Source organism: Amblyraja radiata, chromosome 1 (assembly GCF_010909765.2).
Source record: "Amblyraja radiata isolate CabotCenter1 chromosome 1, sAmbRad1.1.pri, whole genome shotgun sequence".
NCBI classification, from domain to species: Eukaryota; Metazoa; Chordata; class Chondrichthyes; order Rajiformes; family Rajidae; genus Amblyraja; species Amblyraja radiata.
In genome coordinates, this window is record NC_045956.1 from 123,535,275 (window position 1) to 123,558,842 (window position 23,568).

At 41.7% G+C, this 23,568-nt stretch overlaps 1 protein-coding gene across 5 annotated transcripts in view; it reads left to right on the forward strand.

Moving 5' to 3' along the window:
- Positions 1–22,676, forward strand: part of LOC116978833 (cAMP-specific 3',5'-cyclic phosphodiesterase 4D-like) — a 724,969-nt gene extending 702,293 nt beyond the window's left edge. For all 5 annotated transcript variants that reach the window (XM_033030092.1, XM_033030093.1, XM_033030107.1 and 2 more), the window contains 8 exons: positions 289–458; positions 1,659–1,757; positions 3,022–3,186; positions 5,121–5,220; positions 11,366–11,520; positions 13,377–13,499; positions 13,677–13,859; positions 20,170–22,676. In XM_033030092.1, coding sequence (XP_032885983.1) covers positions 289–458; positions 1,659–1,757; positions 3,022–3,186; positions 5,121–5,220; positions 11,366–11,520; positions 13,377–13,499; positions 13,677–13,859; positions 20,170–20,592 — 1,418 coding nt within the window. In that variant the 3' untranslated portion in view covers positions 20,593–22,676. The remainder of the gene's footprint in view (positions 1–288; positions 459–1,658; positions 1,758–3,021; positions 3,187–5,120; positions 5,221–11,365; positions 11,521–13,376; positions 13,500–13,676; positions 13,860–20,169) is intronic.
- The last annotated feature ends 892 nt before the right edge of the window (positions 22,677–23,568 follow it).

The following is a 23,568-nucleotide window of genomic DNA, read 5'->3' on the forward strand; positions in this document are numbered from 1 at the left end:
GTGTCTTGACACACAAGATATAGTAGGAATACTTCTTTTTGGTTATTTTCCCGTGTGCTTTGCCCAGAATTTCTAGTGGTTCAGGGTGCTCACATTCTGCATCAGATTGGTGCAAACTCAGGAAGATGGCAAGCAGAGCCATTTTGATTTCAGTTTGGTGTTATTTTTGAGCATCCACTGAAGTTATTGTGGAAAGTTGTGTGAGAGGCTGCACCAATTTTGCTGATGTGGCCACTGGATGCAAACTTTTTAGGTTTTACTATGCAAACTATGTTGTATTCTTCCTAGATAAACAACATGAGGTTGAAATTCCATCACAAGCACAGAAAGAAGAAAAGAAAAAGAAACCAATGTCACATATCAGTGGGGTGAAGAAACCCATACACGGCTCAAGCTCAACAGATTCCAGCATCACTAGGTTTGGAGTCAAAATTGAGCAGGAAGAACCTTTGGCAAATGTATGTTTATTTCAGCCCCTGGGCATTATGCTTATTTCCAGTAATATATTTTCATGATCTGCTAATTTAGATGGGATATGTGCATTGGAACACAAACCTTTCGTTGGACGATTCATTTGTTTATGTTTAAGAAAGAACTGCAGATGCTGGATAAATCAAAGGTAGACAAAAAAATGCTGGAGAAACTCAGCGGACGAGGCAGCATCTATGGAGAGAAGGAATGGGCGACGTTTCGGGTCGAGACACTTCTTGGTCTTGACCCGAAAAGTCGCCCATTACTTCTCTCCATAGATGCTGTCTCACCCGCAGAGTTTCTCCAGCATTTTTTGTCTACCTTTAATTTGTTTATAATATGTTTTTTCCAAACAAGTGGGCCAGATGCTGAGTGTTACTGGGTTGAGTCCCCTGAAAGATGTGATAGTGATATAGATTCATAGAGTGATACAATGTGGAAACAGGCCCTTCGGCCCAACTTGCCCACACCGGACAACATGTCCCAGCTACACTAGTCCCACCTGCCTGTGTTTCATCCATAGCCCTCCAAACCTGTCCTATCCAAGTACCTGTCTAATTGTTTCTTAAATGTTGGGATAGTCCCAGCCTCAACTACCTCCTCTGCAGCTTGTTCCATACTCCCACCACCCTTTGAGTGAAAAAGTTACCCCTTCACTTTAAATCCATGTCGTCTGGTCCTCGATGCACCTACTCTGGGCAAGAGACTTTGTGCATCTACCCGATCTATTCCTCTCATGATTTTATACACCTCTATAAGATCACCCCTCATCCTCCTGCGCTCCATGGAATAAAGACCCAGCCTACTCAACCTCTCCCTATAACTCAGACCCTCTAGTCCTGGCAACATCCTTGTAAATCTTCTCTGTGCCCTTTCCAGCATGACAACCTCTTTCCTGATGTTTCTTGACTGATTGAGCAGTATGGGTGATTAAAATGATCAAAAAGGGAATTGCTAATGCTGGCAATCAGAACTAAAACTGAACATGTTGGTAATATTCAGGCCACATCTGCAGAGGGAGAAAAGGAGATAACATTTTGATGCGTTTATAACAGACGTTAAAACATTAACTTTGTTTCTCAGTCTGCAATTGCTGCTGGGACTTGATAGCATTTTCTTTTTTGTTAATGCTGAAAATGTTTTGAATAAAGATAATTGTTTATTTGAAATCTTTGCTCAATTTGCAGGAATTGGACAACATTAACAAATGGGACTTTAATGTCTTTAAAGCTGCAGAATATTCTGGAAACAGACCATTAACAGTTGTCATGTACACAATTTTTCAGGTAGGGTTGAATTAGATTGATAGCTAACAATTTGAAGGTGTTTCACGTGATGATGGTATCCGTGTGATTGCTCTCCTGTGTTGCTATGTATTGTAAAGTATTAATCGTTTGAGTCTTTCTTTCTAAACCGCGAAATCAGTTGTTAGCATTGAATATGATGTGCATTTTGAAATCCTTTACTCAAATAATTTATATGCTTAATATGCGTAGTTTCAAAATAAAATTTAAATGTAATTAAGAATGACCAGACCCAGTGAAGGACTGCAGCATGCAACAATGGCCGACTAAACAACCCTCAAACAGATTACCACCATTGGAGAACTCGCTGCAAGTGTCTGACTCCATCATTCATTCTCTGAATGTAACAAAAGAACCGAGAACCTGTTCTTCAAAACATCGCTGAAGCACAGTCTGTTCTCTGACAGCGAACTAAGAAATAAACTGACTGAAGGAATCATCTTACGGCTTTGTCCTTGAGCTTGACCAATTTATTCCCAGTTCTTCTGTACAACACGCACAGTTAACCAGAAAATATAAGCAGTGGAGATCATTGAAGGTTATTGTATAAATGTCAAATTCTATTTATTTATTATATCAGGTTTTGAAACCGAGAGCATCGTTATCTTTATTATTGTCACCAGATACTAATGATCTTAAGCTTACTTATGAAATTCATAATTCATATCAATGTTTACTAAATCTACACAAGAGACTTGACAAACTCATGAAGGGAATATGATGATTGTTTCTTTTGTTTTAATTTGTTCTAATAAAACTGTAACTGATTTTTGGAATTAGTCTTATCTAACAATAGTTATTGATCCTACATTTCTGGCAAATATGTCTTGGTGTTGCCGTCCATTTTTTAATGAATCTTAGACATTTTTTTACATGTGTTAATTTGAAAAGGAAAGTATCTTCAAAATCTGTCAGATTTGGGTCCATTAGTAAAATTCCACCTTGTCAGAGGTTTATGGAAGCTGAATGGGATGCTGCTATAAGCAGCTGCATTCAAGATGCTTTGCACACACTGAGTAGAAACAGAGTAGAAGGATCTGTGTATGGGACTGGGAGAGCTTTGCACCTTTTATCCACGGACTGTGGCGATATATTGGCTTCAGCCTGTTATTCCAAAGAATGACAAATAACCCAAAGGCCTAAAGAAGTAATGGAGTAGAGATAATGCACAAACAAAGAAATCAGATATTGTACATTTAATTGAATTTTATTGGTCTAATTTGAGCCAATTTTTCACTATTTTTAGGAGCGAGAATTATTAAAAACTTTCAAGATTCCACCAGACACTTTAATTACATATTTGATGACCCTGGAAGACCATTATCATAACGATGTAGCATTTCACAATAATATTCATGCTGCAGATGTTGCTCAGTCCACACATGTTTTACTATCAACACCTGCGTTAGAGGTAAGCAGTACTCTCTTTTAATGACCTTATTTCACTCGGATCACTTGACATCTGCATGCAGAGGAAATTGGAAGGCAATTTTGGTCTTAAGCATAATCCCACTGTCAACATCTGATGATAAAATAGCAATCTGTGAATTTTCTGTGAAATCAACTATAGAGATGTTAATACATATCTAAATACTTTTGTGGTATGTCTACAGTTGACTTGAAATGTAGGGTGTTATGTTTGAGTTTCAAAAACAGTTCTGCACAATCAAAATCGGGTTGCTGCATTAAATGTTAAGCCCATTACATTGCCTATGCCACTGTCCCACTGAGGAAACCTGAACGGAAACCTCTGGAGACTTTGCGCCCCACCCAAGGTTTCCATGCGGTTCCCGGAGGTTGCATGTGGTTGCCGGAGGTTGCAGGTAGTGGAAGCAGGTAGGGAGACTGACAAAAACCTTCGGGAACCTCCGGGAACCGCACGGAAACCTTGGGCGGGGCGCAAAGTCTCCAGAGGTTTCCGTTCGGGTTTCCTAAGTGGGACAGGGGCATTGGATGTCGGACATCCCACCCACCTGACATCAGTAAAGTGTCGAACTACCTACTTCCCATCATACCCACCCCACCATCCTACACTAACAGACCAGACATCCCCCTTCTCTCTGACGGTTGCCTTTATTAATCTCACCACTTGGATAAAGGCTTGTATACATTCTCTGCCAACCTACAGGCACAACACTTGTGTCTAACTCATGCTGCCATGCGATCTTCTGGGTAACGAGAACCCCAGGAGAGAGAGACTGAGAGGAGGATTGGGAGTGAAGAATTGCCCACCAGTTCCACTGGACAACACGAGCCTCTTGGACAAACAGGCAGATTAAAAGAGAAAGGGGATTGGGGAAAAAAAGAAGATGGATGGGGACAGGACTGAGCAGCAAGAAAGAAAAGAGAAGAAAGAGGCAGGAAGAGAGAGAGAGAGAGAGAGACCATGCACCAGCACTATATAAACTGCAGTCCGTTGTCCTTGAGTCCAAATCTTTGAACAGGCCGGAAAGGTCCATTGTCAGGATGGGAATGTGGGAATGCCTGTACAGGTCATGGAGTCAGCTAAGTTCATATATTTTAGGTATGCCCTCAGTTCCATCATTCTTATTATTGTAAGTCTGAAATCAATGTGTCTACCTTGCACTCCAATGTCTTGAGCCTATAAATGTAAGTTGATACTGCAGTGCATAGTTGAAGGGGTTCTGTACAGTCAGAAGTGTATCTGTACACCGTGGTCAACTCACACACAGGTGTAAAGGATCCCAGGACACTGTTTGAAGAATCCCTCGAGTTATTTTGGTACCCTAGCTATTTCCTATGTATAAAAGTAATACTTTAGAGGTAATTATCTCATTGCTATATGTGGGATCATGTACTATTACATTATTACATTGATTAATTGCCCCTTGGGTTGTTTTCAGGATTGTGTGGAATTGTATGGAAATTGGTTCATGATGGTTTGGAGACCAGCTTTATGTGATGTGATATTCTCAAAAGCATAGAAATGTTTCAAAAAACCCCTCCAATATATGTTGAAGACACGAGGAACTGCAGATGCTGGAATCTTGTGTAGAACACAAAGTGCAGGAGTAACTCAGAGGGTCAGGCAGTATCTCTGGAGGACATGGATAGGCAACGCTTTAGTTCAGGGCCCTTTTTCAGACTGGAAGTCTTGAAGATGGATCCCAACACAAAACTTTGTTTATCTATGTCCTTCAGAGATGCTGCCTAATACATCATGACTGTAAGCTGGACAAACCAAGACAAAAATTGTTGATGTAACCTGTTGCTGGGAGCTTTCATGGGCTTGAGGTGATGGAAAGATCAGTAAATACTTGAAGAAACTGAGGCATTATGACTTGTTTACAATGTTTTCAGCATTTTCACTTTTTATTTCCACAGGCTGTCTTTACCGATCTGGAGATCCTTACTGCAATATTTGCAAGTGCTATTCATGATGTGGATCACCCAGGGGTTTCAAATCAGTTTCTTATCAACACAAGTGAGAATATTATTATTATTATTATTATTATTATTATTATTATTAAACTATCATTTATAAACATGCAGCTTAATGATAATGTCTATCTATGTTTCGGTAAGTTATACTAGTTCTTTGGCCCAATTTATTTATTTCTGTCAAAATTCCATCCTAATGGGTTTGAGATAATAGCAAATCGTGGAGGCATCAGATCACACACATTTCCCAGCAGATTGGATGGACAATTAAAAGTAGGACTCGTTAAAGAGATCATTTAACTGGATCATTTTACAGTGTAATTTTCAGGAGATGAGAGCGAGCATTAGCCTTCTCCACCATAATCATAGAAAACTAGGTGCATGTAGGCCATTCGGCCCTTTGAGCCAGCACCGCCATTCAATATGATTATGGCTGATCATCTAAAATTAGTACCCCGTTCCTGCTTTTTCCCCATATCCCTTGATTCCTTTAGCCCTAAGAGCTAAATCTAACTCTCTCTTGAAAACATCCAGAGAATTATCCTCCACTGATTTGCAAAAATCACAAGTAGGATGAGGTAGGTTGATTGTCCATTGGTAAATGTCCACCCAAACTAATTCTGGTATATTATTAGGTTCCCTCCATTTTAACACCGAGTTGGAAATATTCAGGCAGTGAGATTGAGACAGTGGAGCAAAGTGTCAAACGTGAAGCAGAATTCGTTGATGGGTAGCTTTCTACAAGAGCATCTAACTGGAATGATGAGTGATAGCAAAGGAAGAGAAAAAAAATGTAACAAATATTGGGCCTACACATAAATAGAACAAAATCGTGTACTTTAGTTAAGGCAAGAGACTGGATAGGCTGAATTTATTATCCTTAGAGTGAACTTGCATAGTCTGCCTGCATGAGACCCATATCTCTCTATTCCTTCCATATCTACATGCCTATTTGAAAGCCTCTTAAATGCCTCTATCGTATTTGCCTCCAACACTACCACTGGCAGGCACTCGCCATTCCCTGTGTAAAAACACTTGCCCAGCACCTAACCTTCAGCCTGAAGAAGGATCCTGAGCCAAAACATCACATATTCATTCTCTTCACGGATGCTGTCTGACATGCTGAGTTACTTCAGCACTTATGTTTTGTTCATCTCCTGCAAACTTTGCCCCACTCGTCTTAAAACTATGCCCTCACGTCTTTGAAATTGCCAGCCAAGGTAAAAGGTTCTATCTACCCTTCCCATGGCTCCCATAATATTATATTATATACTTACTTTATTATACTTCCATCATGTCTCCCACAACCTCTGCCATTCCAGAGAAAACAATCCGAGTTTCTCCAACCTCTCCCCTTATAGCGAATGCCCTCTAATTCAGGCAGCCAATTTGGTAAACAAAGCAAGACCACTGTTAAGTCATTCTGGCCACTGCATTACTGTAAATATATTTGGAAATGCACTCCAAGTGCGATGACTTATAAACCTCTGAATCACGAATTGGAAAGTGGGATTACCGTGAACATAAAAAATGAAACAAATAGTCCAATTCTGGGACACCAAATATTTAGCATCCAAAAAGTAATTCATCATGTTAAACACATCAGTTAGAAATCTGCCACCTCTAAAAATGCCTCCCTGCATACATCTCATGACAATCACATTGACAGTTAGCAGAGTGACAAACAATTCAGCTGAGATGAGAGATAACAAATTCTGTCAAATTGAAGGGCACTGCTGTGCCACCTCTCAGCTTGAACAACCGGTATGAAGCACCATCTTTGATTCACTACTGGTTATGTATAAAGGATAAAGGATTAATTTTCCTTTTAAGGGATAAAAATTAATGTTCAGTTCAGACAGAGAAATCTAATTTTAGATAAACATCATTATGTTGACACGTTGCAATTTTGTTTTCAATCATGTGAATTTTTGAAAATTCTGTCTGTTATCATAAAATATTTTGTGAGGACCTAGATTCTTTAACTTTGTTTAAATATGATTGTTTATTAATTGTGTGTATGAAGATTAAGAAAAAATATTTTATGGTGACTCATGCGTGTACTAATATTAAAAAGGAGCAGATTTGCATACTGGTAACATCGGAAGGATCACAAGGATAACACGTACACTTGAATTCCAGGGTGTTAAGTAGGCAGTCGACACAGGTTTATTTGTGTGTTCACAAAATCTAGAACAACCAGTATAATTAGTTTTAATTAAAATTAATAATTTAATTACCATGAGGCTCAAAATTATATTTTTCCAAACAACTGCAGTTTACTGGTAGACTTGGTCACAGTATATTTTGTCAATGTAATGGAGATCATTGGGCATTAACTCATGAGCTGCAAATGGGATGAGAATGCTTAGTGTAACTGGCTGAAATGCCCTGGTGTACACAGGGCAGTTGCAGGCTTGGCCCATCTCTATAACCCTCAATAACACTACTGTATGATTGAGGCTAGCGGGTGGGTGGGTGGGTGCGGAAAATACCTCAAATGAAAGAACCAAGGGATTAGTCAGCACAGTTAAAGATGCTCTCAAGGAGAAATTATTGCAGGAACATTGAAAACCGGGCATTAAACATCACTCGGTCAGTTTCTCATTCAACGACAGAGCAACTGCACTGCCATAGAATGGATGCTTGCAGAATCTTTGAAGAGAAGATTTAGAACAGGGTTGAACCATGTTCAACTGAATTTGGCACCTACATGTGAGCAGACGCAACTAAAGCAATGCTTTGCATTGTAAGCCGGTACCTGTGACAATAATAATAATAAACCTAAATGTAAAGTTAAATATCACTGGCCTATCAACCCCCCACCTCCTTCACCTGTATCAGCCTGTTACCTGCCAAGCTTTGTCAGCCCCCTTTACCATATTTCTTCTCACCCCCCCCCAACAATCAGTCTGAAGAAGGGTCCCAACCCAAAACGTCACATATCCATGTTCTCCATTGATGCTACCTGACCCACTGAGTTACTCCATTACTTGTGTTTTTTGCTTGAGGTTTAAAAATAAAATGTCATTGTGACACTGATCAGGAAAATGCGGTTTCAAGCAAAACAGGTTTGCTCTTGTTAAGAAACAACCTCTCAAACCAAGCTCGCTCTTGAAGGAGGTAGAAACCTTAGTTTCTACATGGTTAAAACTGTAATTAAAATCTTTGTTCAGGTAGATCAAATGATCTGTATGATCTATATTAGAGACCAACCAAGTGTGGATACTGAAGCACTTAAACATACAGTTGTGTCTGCATTGGATTTATAGCAGATGCAGGAAGTGATGGGTCAAAGCCAAGCAAGTCTGGCTGAGAAACGAAACTTTCTTTGAGCTCAAATCCAAACATTTCAAAAGTTGATTCAATACCAAAAGTTACAGAGAGTCCAAAAATATCTGAAAACCAGCTGATGGACTGGATTAATAGCTAATATTAATTTAAATAAGAAGGCTAGTTATAATCTTGTGGATTGCATATATTGATAAATTGCGCATTCCACTCTCTAGGCCCTCACCCCCTCATCTTCACCATGGATGTCCGGTCACTCTACACCTCCATCCCCCACCAGGATGACCTCAAAGCCCTCCGGTTCTTCCTCGACCAGAGGAGCAACCTATACCCAGCCACTGACACTCTCCTCCGCCTAGCGGAGTTGGTCCTCACCCTCAACAACTTTACGTTTGACTCCTCCCATTTCCTCCAAACACAAGGCGTAGCTATGGGCACACGCATGGGCCCCAGCTACGCCTGCCTCTTTGTCGGGTACGTTGAACAATCCTTGTTCAATACGTACCAGGGCCCCATCCCCGACCTCTACCTCCATTACATTGACGACTGCTTTGGGGCCACCTCCTGCACCCACACACAACTGACTGACTTCATCCACTTCACCACCAACTTCCATCCGGCACTCCAATACACCTGGACCATTTCCGACACTTCCCTACCATTCCTTGACCTCACCATCTCCATCGCAGGGGACAGACTTCTGACCGACATACACTTCAAACCCACTGACGCACATGGCTATCTGGACTACACGTCTTCCCACCCTGCCCCCTGTAAAGACTCCATCCCCTACTCCCAATTCCTCCGCCTACGCCGCATCTGTTCCCAGGATGAGATGTTCCACACCAGGGCATCGGAAATGTCCTCGCTCTTCAGGGAACGGGGATTCCCCTCCTCCACCATAGATGAGGCTCGCACCAGGGTCTCTTCCATACCCCGCAACACTGCTCTCTCTTCGCATCCCCGCACTTGCAACAAGGGCAGAGTCCCCCTAGTCCTCACCTTTCACCCCACCAGCCGGCAAATACAACAAATAATCCTCCGCCATTTCCGCCACCTCCAACGTGACCCCACCACTCGCCACATCTTCCCATCTCCCCCCATGTCTGCCTTCCGTAAAGACCGCTCCCTCCGCAACTCCCTTGTCAATTCTTCCCTTCCCTCCCGTACCACCCCCTCCCCGGGCACTTTCCGTTGCAACCGCAAGAAATGCAACACCTGTCCCTTCACCTCCCCCCTCGACTCCATTCAAGGACCCAAGCAGTCGTTCCAGGTGCGACAAAGGTTCACCTGTATCTCCTCCAACCTCATCTACTGCATCCACTGCTCTAGATGTTAGCTGATTTACATCGGGGAGACTTAAGCGGAGGTTGGGCGATCGTTTCGCCGAACACCTCCGCTCAGTCCGCAATAACCTACCTGAACTCCCGGTGGCTCAGCACTTCAACTCCCCCTTCCATTCCCAATCCGACCTCTCTGTCCTGAGTCTCCTCCATTGCCAGAGTGAGCAACACCGGAAATTGGAGGAACAGCACCTCATATTCCACCTGGGTTGCTTGCGTCCGGATGGCATGAACATTGAATTCTCCCAATTTTGCTAGCCCTTGCTGTCTCCTCCCCTTCCTTAACCCTCGAGCTGTCTCCTCCCATCCCCCCGCCCTCGGGCTCCTCCCTCCTCCCCCTTTTTCCTTCCTTCTCCCCCCCCCACCCCCCATCAGTCTGAAGAAGGGTTTCGGCCCGAAACGTCGCCTATTTCCTTCGCTCCATAGATGCTGCTGCACCCGCTGAGTTTCTCCAGCATTTTTGTGTACCTTTGATAAATTACTTGTCCTTTTCACAACTACAACAATAAAGAACACAGACAAAAATCATTTTCAACAAGAAGCGTGCAGTATAGTGTATCAAATCCAGTGTTCCATTTCTGTGTGTTGGACAAAATAGTTGTACAGTGTCTGACTTTAGAGAAACAGGCACTTCGGCACCACAAGTCCGTGCCGACCAATGATCACCCCATGCACCAACATTATCCTACACATTAGAGACAATTTTACAATTTTACCAAAGCCAATTAACCTACAAACCTGTATGTCTTTGCAGTGTGGGAGGACCAGAGAAAACCCACGCGGTCACTGGGAGAATGTAGAAACTCCATCTAGAGGGGACCCATAGTCTGGATAGAACACAGGTCTCTGGCGCTGTAAGCCAGCAGCTCTACATCTGCACCATTGTGCCATCTGCTTAATAATAATATTTCATTGACACTCAGTCTGCAACAAGAGTTTAAACATTCACCAGACATATAGCTTTATTGTATGTTAATGGATTTGTGAAGAAATTAAAATATTCTGCAAAGGCTTCATGAGGAGCATAGCGAGGGAATGTTGCCATCCCTTGTGAGATTGTGGTGGAAATCTTGAAAGGCTCTCAAGGTGAATTTCTCCGAAAAGTGCTGGGTCGTATACAGTGCCCTCAATAATGTTTGGGACAAAGACCCTTCATTTATTTATTTGCCTCTGTACTCCACAATTTGAGGTTTGTAATAGGAAAAAATCACATTCATACCGTGACAATCTGTTATTGTCCAGCTGTGTTTATATCAGCAGGGAACAGTCGTGTAACTTCTCTCCCCACACAAATGTATAATGCAAATTGAAGATCTGCAGTGTTATTTCATTGGAGCACTGTCATCTGTTGCTATATCTGTCAAGATGTCCACTCTCAGTTGCCAAGAAAATGTATTATAAACACGTGTTGTATTATTTGAACTGATAACAAAAAATTATCAGCATGAAAAAGATAACTGTGAATAGAATTCAGAAACTTGATGGTATTAACAATCATTACTCATATCTCTTTGTCTGCCTTTGTCCCAAACCTGTTACTTAAATATTCTCCAGATTCAGAACTTGCCTTGATGTACAATGACGCGTCAGTGCTGGAGAACCATCATTTAGCAGTTGGCTTTAAATTGCTGCAGGAAGAGAACTGTGATATTTTCCAGAATTTAACCAAGAAACAAAGACAGTCACTGAGGAAGATGGTTATTGACATTGTAAGTTGAAATATTAAACCTCGAATTGTCATCTGTTTTTAAAAAAAAACATATTCCCAGTGTTTTTTGTGGATTTTGTACTTGTCTAAATGTTAATATATTAAACGCATATAAATACATGGTGTTTCTTTTTAAATGAATACAGTATTATTTTAATAAAACTACATGCTTGAGCCCAAGTGACTACATTTACATGGAATATTCTCCTCATCTTTACTTTCTCAATCAGACCATTTTAAGTTGATCTGGATTGTGCAGCTGCTAATGATTACTGACAATAATAAATGAACACATTATCCGCTTCAGCAAAATATTACAAAGCAACTTCATTTCAGGTCAAATCCAAAGTGTTCATTCCATGGAGCCAATCACCCACCCCTCCATGGACAGCACTATGGTATTTACAATGGGATCAATTATGCTTCATCCTGCCCTCACTGTCCTTACAGTTACATTAACCTTTTGTGGCCACAAAAAACACATTGACTCCCAGGCCACACTGCCACTTATTTAGGTACACGGAACTAGCCGCTAGTGGAAGGCGTCGAGGCAGGTACAATAACAACATTTAAAAGACACATGGGCAGGCACTTGGATTGGAAGTGTTTGGAAGGATATGGACCAAAATCAGGCAAATTGCTTAAGGGCCTGTCCCATGAGCATGCGACTGCATGCAGCAAGCATGACCTAACGTGGTCGCTTGAGCCATACGGACTCGCGGGGCCGGTCCCACTTCGATCGCCGGAGCCGTATGGAGTTGTGCGGAGCTGGTCCCGACATCGTGCGGGGCTCCGAAAAACGGCCTGCCGGCCCGCAGCCGCATTGAGGCCGTACGCACCGCCCCGAAAGGCGTGCGCAGTGTCTTGACCACGTACGCAGCGTCTTGACGGCGTACGCCTTCGCTCGAATTTCACGTCAACTCGTACGGGATCACTCAACCTCCGCGCGGCCCCCGCTTCTGGTTTGGTCGCGTTCGCCGCATGCAGTCACATGCTCGTGGGACAGGTGCTTTAGGCTTCGATGGGGGCATTTTACTCAGCAGGGACAAATTGGGCCAAAGAGCCTGTTTCTGAATTCTATGTCTATGATCACATGATCTGAGATACTTGGAGGAAAAAAAATCAAATGATTAAAATAATCTAAATGATCCCAGAATAACATGAAAAATAATACATTTACCTAAACCACACGTAAGTGATGCAGATTAATGACTAATTTTCAGTGTAATGAACCTTGCAATCTAAGTTGATGACTTTGACCCATGATCCCTTCACCAGTTTTGGCTTTAAATATAACTTTGGCTGGTGTAAAGTTGAGGAGTCATTTAGACTGGTTCAGAAGATTAAGCCAAATGCGATCCAACTCAAGTTGGTTAATTGAATCCCAGATTGGCTTGGTAATAGGAGGGAGAGGCCCGTGGTGGAAGGATGATTTTCTGATTGGAAGTCTGCCTGGTGGTATATTGCACACGTATTCTCATCCAGATTCAGTTGAGATGTCAGGTATCCGGATGCAGCAGTCAGAATGTACTGACCCGTAAAAAGCATCTTTCTAACGTTCTCCAGCGAACAGCGATAAAAGATTTGTTTTCATCCATAATAATTGCTCTTTTGGTGAATTACATGTCTGAATGCACTCTTTTAAATGAATTGATTGATGGCAAAGTGTTGATTTATAGTTTTTTTTTAAATTAGGAGCGTTTTCCAGCCGATCCAAATTTGTCCAGCTGAAGTTTGGAAAGACTTCTTACACTTGCAAAACTTGGCAATGTTTTACTTTATTAACTGTTTGTATAACTTGCAATCTTTACTCAGAAGTCCATTTCTTTACTGGTTTTTTTAAACCTCATCTTACAGGTTCTTGCTACAGACATGTCCAAACACATGAACTTGCTAGCTGACTTGAAAACAATGGTAGAAACAAAAAAGGTGACCAGTTCTGGAGTCCTCCTTCTGGATAATTATTCAGATAGAATACAGGTATAAAACTGAAGAAAATCAAAAATGTTAATAGATAAAATATATCTACATTTTAATTATTGTAATTTGTAAGGTTCTTAGTTATACCTGAGGATTAACAATTAGTACAAATATTGATCAATTCATGTGCAATTCTACTTTAAAAATGAGTTAACTGTGCTTTATATAATAATCTAGGTTCTGCAAAATATGGTGCACTGTGCAGATATAAGCAACCCCACAAAACCTCTTCACCTGTATCGCCAATGGACAGATAGAATAATGGATGAATTCTTTCGCCAAGGAGACCGAGAAAGGGAAAGAGGAATGGAAATAAGTCCCATGTGTGACGAGCACAATGCTTCCATTGAAAAATCACAAGTGAGTAAACAGCAAAACCTACAAGCTGATCTCATGTCCTGAATTATTATGAATCCACCAGTCTCCTCTCTACATTGTTAAATAACTATGGTTAAACCCTAATTACTTGCCCATTTATACCTGCTATTCGACATTAGAACCACTTGGGAAAAGAAGCATCAGAATATCTTAGAATATACGACATGGAAGAAGGCAATTCGGACTATCTTGCAAGCCCTGCAAATATTTTCCCTTTGAGTACGTCTCCAATTCCCTTTTACAAGTTACCACAGAATCGGCTTCCACTACTCTTTCAGACATATCAGATCGCCACTGTGTGTAACAAAAAATATTTGACAATTTTATTAAATCTCCACTCTCTGAACTTTTATTGAACTGCCATGTAAAGCAGGTGTTATTCAAAGCAAAAAGCAAGATTCTGGAATAACTCAGTGGGTCAGGCAGCAACTGTGGAGGAAAGAGGAACAGACAATTGGTGTTTCAGGCGGAAACACTGCATCAGGAATGAGAGTATGGAGGGCAGAGAGCCAGGATAATGAGATGAGGCGAAGGAACGAGGCAGGAGTGGGCAAACTGGAGGTAGATCCAGGAGAATTGATAAGCAGATGGAGCCAGGTGGGGGAGGGATGGAAACAGATACCGACAGAGGGTAGGGGGTGATATGTGGAGACAACAAAGGTTTGCAGATTTTGGAATCTGATTAGAAAGTTGATGTAAACGAAACAAGAAAAGAGAAGAACGGTGAGCAGATGGGAACAATAAGGAGGGGCTCTTTCCTCACCTACTTTAGTCAGAGGGTGGTGAATCTGTAGAATTCTTTGCCACAGAAGTCTGGAGGCCAAATCAGTGGATATTTTTAAGGCAAAGATAGATAGAAGGTTATGGGGAGAAGGCAGGAGAATGGGGTTGGGAGGGAGAGATAGATCAGCTATGATCGAATGGCGGAGTAGACTTGATGGGCCGAATTGCCTAATTCTACTCCTGTCACTTATGACCTACTTGTGCAGGCTATCTCCCATCTACACTCTCGGTCCTGATGCAGGGTCTCAACCTGAACATCAACCAGCCCTTTGCCTCCACAGATGCTGCTGAACCTGCAGTGTTCTTCCAGCAGCTGTTTTTTTACTCCAGATTCCAGCATATGCCTCTTGGTGTTATTAAAAGCCACAAATCATTTGATAGGCAAGGTTTGATAGGTACTTTGCTCATTTAATCTTCCCAGATCCAGCAGAAACAAATCCAGGCAGCACATTTGTAATCGCTCATGCATGATAACATTCCCATATATTTAATCTGAGTCCTTCACCCGCTATCTACAGTGTTGCATCCAGAACTGGTCACTGGACTCCAGATGAGGCCAAGGCAGTAGAGCAGGAATCCTTCAGCCACCATTATCCTAGGTGTCTGGCTCTCTAGTGCCGTTGTCAGTCTCAGCTGGCTGAAGCTGTCCTCTGCTGATCCACTGGAAGCGGGCAGTCGATCTTCCCCAAGCTCTCCAGCACAGCAGCCCTCATTCCAATAAATGGAAGAAATTAGCTGCCAAGAGAAACCTATCCAGATACTTCTTTAATATAGTAAATTTGTTTCTACTGATTTAAGTAGGTTTTAGAGTGGCCGTGTGTTTTTAATGCTTTAACTGCGATTTTTAAAGCATTTTAATGCCCCTCAGTGTGCCAATTATTGCTGAACGTTTGTGAACGTCAGACTTTCAGAAGCATTCCACTGCCTGCCATCGCACTGACAGCTTTGACGGCCTCCAAGCCTGGAGAAAGCGGCTCTTGGCATTCAAGTTGTTTGTGTGAGTGCAGGCGGCCATCACTGTTGAGATAGCCGGGTGCCGCTCTCAGCCATGCCAGGGTGTGGGAAGAAGACTATTCTTGGGGCTAATCTGTGACAAACAGCGCAACCTGGCAGGCAGCCAGCAATTAATTCTAGGGCAGTGGAAGATCAGTTCCACTAATTTGTAAATGTTTTGCATAAATTTTAATTGGGCATTATCAAACTTCAATGTTATATCTTGCACTAAATGTTGTATCCTTTATCTGTGCACCGTGGATGGCTTGGTTGTAATCATATATAGTTTTTTCTTTGACTGGATAGCATGCAAACAAAAACTTTTCACTGTGTATCTCGGTACACATGACAATAATAATCTAAACTAAATTTCCTTTTATACTCATGATTACATTAATAATACCTAGCATTCCTTAAGATTGTTTAACCCTTACCTCGATTTGACCACAACCTCAAGGATCCATCCAGTACATAGATCACTTGGTTTCTGTTCCTGCACCCCCTTTAAAATTGTATTATTCCATTTGTATTCTGTGTCAGCTGTTGGTCAGTGGAAGCACTCCCTCCCTTCCTACAGTGCCCTCCATAATGTTTGGGACAAAGACCCATCATTTATTTATTTGCCTCCGTACTCCACAATTTGAGATTTGTAATAGAAAAAAAAGTGAGATTTTAAAAAAGGGCATTTTTATACATTTTGGTTTCACCATGTAGAAAACACAGCAGTGTTTATACATAGTCCCCCACATTTCAGGGCACCAGAATGTTTGGGACACAGCAATACCATATAAATGAAAGTAGTCATGTTTAGTATTTTGTTGCATATCCTTTGCATGCAATGACTGCTTGAAGTCTGCGATTCATGGACATCGCCAGTTGCTGGGTGTCTTCTCTGGTGATGTTCTCCCAGGCCTGTATTGCAGCCATCTTTAGCTTATGCTTGTTTTGGGGGCTAGTCCCCTTCAGTTTTCTCTTCAGCATATAAAAGTCATGCTCAATTGGGTTCTGATCGGGTGATTGACTTGGCCACTCAAGAATTTACCATTTTTTAGCTTTGAAAAACTCCTTTGTTGGTTTAGCAGTATGTTTGGGATCATTGTCTTGCTGTAGAATTAACCGCTGGCCAATGAGTTTTGAGGCATTTGTTTGAACTAGAACAGGTAGGGTGTCCATACACTTCAGAATTCATTATGCTATTACCATCAGCAGTTGTATCATCAATGAAGATAAGTGAGCCAGTACCTTCAACAGCCATATATGCCCAGGCCATAACACCCCCACCACTGGGTTTCACAGATGAGATGGTATGCTTAGGATCTTGGGCAGTTCCTTCTCTCCTCCATACGTTGCTCTTGCCATCACTCTGATATAAGTTAATCTTCATCTCATCTGGCTACAAGACCTTTTTACAGAACTGTGGTTGTTCTTTTAAGTACTTCTTGACAAATTGTAACTTGGCCATCCTATTTTTGCGGCTAACCAGTGGTTGACTACTTGCAGTGTAGCCTCTGTATTTCTGTTCATGGTCTTCTGCGGACAGTGATCATTGATGAATCCACATCTGACTCCTGAGGAGTGTTTCTGATCAGTCGGACTTGTGTTTGGGGATTTTTCTTTATAGAGACAGAATACTTCTGTCATCAGCTGTGGAGGTCTTTCTTGGCCTGCCTGTCCCTTTGCTCTCTTTCTTCTTAATGATGTTCCAAACAGTTGATTTTGGTAAGCCTAAGGTTTGGGTGATGTCTCAAACAGTTTTATTCTTGTTTCTCAGTCTCATAATGGCTTCTTTGACTTTCATTGGCACAACTTTGGTCCTCATGTTGATAAACAGCAATAAACGTTTCCAAAGGTGATGGAAAGACTGGAGGAAAGACTAGGCGCTGAGAGCTCTCTCATACCTGCATTAAGGAGGCATTTAAACACACCTGATCAATTACAAACGCCTGTGAAGCCATGTGTCCCAAACATTATGGTGCCCTGAAATGGTGGGGACTATGTATAAACACAGCTGTAATTTCCTCATGGTGAAATCAAAATGTATAAAAATGGCCTTTCATAAAATCTGACAATGTGCACTTTAACCACATGTGATTTTTTCTATTACAAATCTCAAATTGTGGAGTACAGAGGCAAATAAATAAATGATGGGTCTTTGTCCCAAACATTAAGGAGGGCACTGTATCTACACACTTGAACTTGCATCCGAGAGACTAGAAATCAAAAACCGGTGGTGCCTTCCATTGAATGGGATGTTAAACTGAGTTATTAGACTGACATAAAGGATGCATTTCAGTCGGGGAATTATTCCTGTTGTCCAAGCCGATGTTTATCCATAATTAATACCACAATAAAATACCATTATTATCATGGTGTTGTATGCGATTGCTTAAGCACAAATTTGCTGCCATATTCCCCACATTACATCAACAACTACACCCAAAAATGATTAACTGGATATTGAAGACTTAACATTCCAAAAATGAATTTGTAAGGTCTAATGTGAATATCAATCTTTAATTTTACCTCTCCTCGTTCTTCTTACCACCATATTTCATTTGAGTCATTGATTCTTATAACTTAGAATCAGGCCTTTTGGCCCAACTTGCTCACACCAGCCAACATGTCCCATCTATACTAGTCCCACCTACCTGCGTGTTGCCCATATCCCTCTAAACCTCTCCTATCCATGTACCTGTCTACATGTTTCTTAAAAGTTGTGCTAGCACTTGCCTCAACTACCCCATCTGGCAGCTCGTTCCATACACCTACCACCCCTTGCATGAAAAAGTCACCCCTCAGATTCTTATTGAATCTCCCCCCCCCCCCCCCCCCCCCCCCCCCCCTCACCTTAAACCAATGTCCTCTGGTTCTCGATTCCCCTACTCTGGGCAAGAGACTCTGTGCATCTATCCAATCTATTCCTCTCATGATTTTGTATACCTCTATACCTACTACTGATTTTTTTTTTAATGTTTTGCTGTACTCTGCACCCTATCATTCCCATTGCCTCCAACATTGCAAACATTGAATAGGCACTTTTCATCCCCATCCTTACAAAATAGTATTAGTACAATCACCATTGTCCTAATACTAACCCTTGAAGAACACCACTACATTCTGCTCTATAATTTGAACAACAATTACTCATCACTATTCTCTGCTTTCTATCCCTCAGCAACTGTTGTATCCAGGCAGCTAATATTCCTTTAGACGCTGAGCCTTCAATTTTGCTAACAGGTCTATTTTGCAATATTTTTTGAGACATTTTTAAAGACCCTGAGCACGTCATAAACCACACAATGCTCATTGATTCTTCTTGTTAGAAAGGTAATTTTTTTAACAAAGGTGCCTACATTCCCTTGCATGGTCCTTTGTTGAAATTTAATTTCTAAATAACAATCTGAATTGCTATAATTAGCAGCAGTAGCATGAAGCAATATATAAGCTTGTTAAGGTATCTTGTTTCAGCATTGCCACCATTATCTACTGATTTTTCTACATTGTATTGTATTCAAATTTATTGTCATTGTCTCAATTAGAGACAACGAAATGAATTTTCCTTACAGGCAGTATCATAAAAATAAATAAATAATAAATAATAAAACATATTAAAAATAAAATTGAATTAAAAAAAAGAAAAGCACAAACACAGAAAGTCCACGACACAACATAACACAGTGGCACCAAGGTGAGGAAGGCACCATAGTCCAGCCAGCCTCCCCTCCGATCTTCCCAGATGTTCATCCGTGGACTGGGCCTTCCGAGCACCCGCAGTCGCCGCACCGGGCGGCCCGATGTTCAGGCCCTCACGCCGGGCTGGTGGAACGCCGACGCCGATCCCCGACGGTGAACATCCTCCTCCTCAGCGGCCCGGACCTCCTGATCAGCCGCCTCCCACAGCCGGAGTCCGCAGCTCCCGAATCCGCAGCTCCCGAGTCCGCAGCTCCCGAGTCCGCAGCTCCCGAGTCCGTAGCTCCCGAGTCCGCAGCTCCCGAGTCCGCAGGCCGAGCCGGGCGGAGTCGCAGGACCCCGCGTTGTTGATCAGCGCCGCCCGCGTTGGGAGCTCCGCAACCGCAGCTCCATGATGTCGGTGCAGCAGGTCCAGCACTCCGGGCTCCAGACGGCGATCCCCGGTAAGGCATCGCCAGCCCCGCGATGTTACAGCGCTGTCCCGCCGCTGCTGGAGCTCTGGTCGATCCCGGCAGGAAAGGCCGCGCCAATCCAGTAGGTAGGCCGCTGGGGGGGTGAGGACGCGACTCGAATAATAGTCGCGTCCTCTCCAGGAAGTGACCGAAGGACGGTATCCCCCTTACCGTGCCCTCTTCCCCCACATAAAGACATTTAAAAAAACATAAAAAACACACTTTAACATAACTAAAAAAACATAGATCTTGAGGCAAGATTATTCTGCTTTAAAATGTTCTTGTACATAAAATTACCGAACGGTGAAATATTACGTGGTGAAAAACATCGACAGTCATAACTGAAAATGTTATTTTCTCTTTTTCTATAATAGGTGGGTTTCATTGACTACATTGTCCATCCTCTATGGGAGACATGGGCTGATCTAGTCCATCCTGATGCACAAGACATGTTAGATATACTAGAAGACAACAGAGAATGGTATCAGAGCACAATTCCACAGAGTCCTTCACCGGTCCCTGACGATGGTGTTGAGGGACGACCAGGACAAGTTGACAAGTTCCAGTTTGAGTTAACACTAGAGGAAGATGGTGAATCAGACACTGAAAAGGACAGTGTTGGTAGCCAGGGTGAAGATGGCAACAGCTGTAGTGACTCCAAGACTCTTTGCACCCAAGACTCTGAGTCAACAGAAATCCCACTGGATGAGCAAGTAGATGAGGAGGAGGACCCAACAGATGTCTCTCAGGAAGAGAAGGCAGAGGAGGAAGAAGAAGAGAAGGCTGTAGATACATAATAACATTGATGGAGAAGGTATCTTGGAAGAATCTTCCAAGCACTACGTGTAGTTACAGCTGATGCCAATTCCTCATCCTCATCGACCAGTACTTTGTATACTTTGTATCTCACAAAGCCAGGAATCATCTAGATGACTCTGTACTCAGGAATAACATGTCAGAATTTCAGCTCCACGTCATTGTCACAGCATGGGAAATCTATTTAAAAAACGATCGTTACTACTATCAGATTTATGAATCTGAAATAGGAATGGATTGCTTTTGTTGGGAGAATAATATTAAACCAAATATGGGTTTTGTTTTCACAAAGCTGTAGTAGCTGTTTGAGCTTTATCCATGTGAAGAAGTATGGACATCCATTCATGAGATAATGCTGCGGATACTGGTTTCATCAAATATTTTCAGCAATGAAGATTGAAATGCACAGTATTTTATGAGACTGCAGTTAGAGAAGATCTGTCACCAACGGGAAGTTTGATCATTTATGAAATCACGAGACGTTTTATAATTTCAAGTCTTCCTTGAAACCTGACTGTAAAAACTGTACTGCTATAAGCTGTACTGACCTCTTTTTGTATCATATGTAATACAGATAACTTTTTTAGATTTTACTTTTGTTAATACAGATTTATGGAGGTATTATATTTAAAATAATTTTCATCTGTTATTATTAGATATACACGTAACTCGCAAGTTCTCTGTTCCGTTCTGAATGCTAAGTACAAACAGTTCTTTACCATCTTACGCATTATGATTTTATGGATCTAATACAGTTCAGTTATACTCTGGGAATGAAAAATGCCACAAGTCCCCAGATGCTGCATTTACCTTTGTTAACGATTACATTAAAAGGCATTGCATTCAAATTAAACCCTTGAATTATACACTGTCCAGACAGTTACAGGAAACTCCTTGAAAGTAGACAAACAACCTTGATAGGATGTTTCCAATGTTGGACTTAAAATGCACTGAATTTCACAACATTCAAATTTTCTTGCCAAAATATGCTCAAGCTGTAGACAGCTTGTGAAAGGAATGCAATGTTCCATTGCATTATCACTAAGATTCCAATGAAATATTTACAAATTATGTAAAGCCGTGTAGACTACTGTATCACAGCACGTAGTCTGCAAATTAGCACACTTTACCTTGCAAGTTACTGTTCAATGCAAAATGTTATCTTCCCCTCCCACCCTACCCCACTAAAATGTCCTTGCTTGCCCCCAACCATCTGCATCAGGATCTCTTGGGGAGAATTTATAGATGGAACAAACTGTAAAACTTGAATAGGTCTGGCTGTTAAAGAGCACCTATCGAATGAGCTTATTTTACTCCATTATTTAATTTTGTTGCCATACCATTTTTCCTCACCAGATGACCTTACTTGTAATCCAGTCTTGTTTGTCTCTGTTTACAACCATGTATTTATTGAACTGTACATACTGTAATGTTCATTGTAAATTATTGATTCTTAGTATAACACAATTCATAATGGAGTGGTGTTAATACATTGGAATCTCCTTGTGAAAAAATGAATATACTTATCTGTAAATTTTCTTCTATTTATATTTTGCCATCTATAGCTTGGCTAAGGAGAACCTTGAGGAAATCAACACTTGATGTAAACGGTTGCTGGCCTTTGGCCCCAGGGTTGTGCCTTAACTTTCTCCAATATATTGTTACTGTCTGCTGCATTTCAAAGCTTACTAGTCAAGTGACAATTCGATGAAAGGGGAAATTCTTTCCTATTTAAAAACAGAGCCTCCTTTGACACGTAAACTGTAGATTTCAGCAGCCCTGGCCCAAAGGAATTGGACATATTTTTCTTTTTGAATTAAATCGTAATAAAAGGGATTACAGACAATTGTTATCTGCAGAGACTCCTGAACAATTTATTTTGTTTTGAATATGTCTTTAGAGTAGCAACTTGTCCGGAGGTTACTAAAGAAAAATCTTTCAATGTTTTTCCTAATCTCTTTACAGTCTATGGTATAGCACTGTATGTATATCATGCTGAGAAACTTCATAAAATGTTTTTATATGCAACGATAAAAATAAAAGCATGAGTTGATTCTACTTAAAACCATACTGATTACTCATTCATATAGAAAGTAGATTGAAGATTAAAATAATTCTTCTGCGGTTAAGGTAGATATTAGATATATTCTGTCAATGATTAAAAAATATAGTACATAGGGTGGTGAATCTGTGGAATTCATTGCCTCAGAAGGCTATGGAGGCCAAGTCAATCGATATTTTTAAGGCAGAGTTAGATTCTTGATTGTCAGGGGCTTTGAAGAGAAGGCAGGTGAATGGGGTTGAGAGAGGAAGATAGGTGACCTTGCCCTCATCGAACTTTCTGTTAAGGGGCTGTCCCACTTGGGCGACCTAATCTGCGAGTTTAGAAGGGTGTCTTCGACCTACAAACTCGCAGCATGGTCGACACGTGGTCCTAGTAGGTCCTATGTGGTCGCTGGAACTCTCTTTCATGCTCGAGGGAAGTTACCGAATACTCATGGCCTCAACTAGGTCGCGGAAAATATTTCAGCATGTTGAAAAATATTCCGCAAGTAAAATATGGTCGGCATAGTTCTTTTTAACTCGTAGTGCAGTGGAGTGGGGTTGCTATTTAGTCAAAGGCAGTCGAGGGCAGCCGTAGGCAATCTCCTTCGCTGACCGGGCATTTTAATTGGCTCATTGGAGTTTTCAGGACCAAGGAAAACCTACCGGTAGGTAAAATGCCCGCTAAACTTTATTATACTTCTTAAAAGTGTCTCCCCTCTTCTCCCCCTCTCCCCTTCTTCTCCCCTTCTTCTCCCCTTCTTCTCCCCTTCTTCTCCCCTGCTCTCCCCTTCTCTCCCCTTCTCTCGCCTTCTCCCCCACCCACCCGCGCTCTCTAAAGGACTTACCGTTACTGTGCAGCCCTTTATCTTCCCCTTCATCGCGGGTGTGAATTTCAGACAGCACTCCCCCGC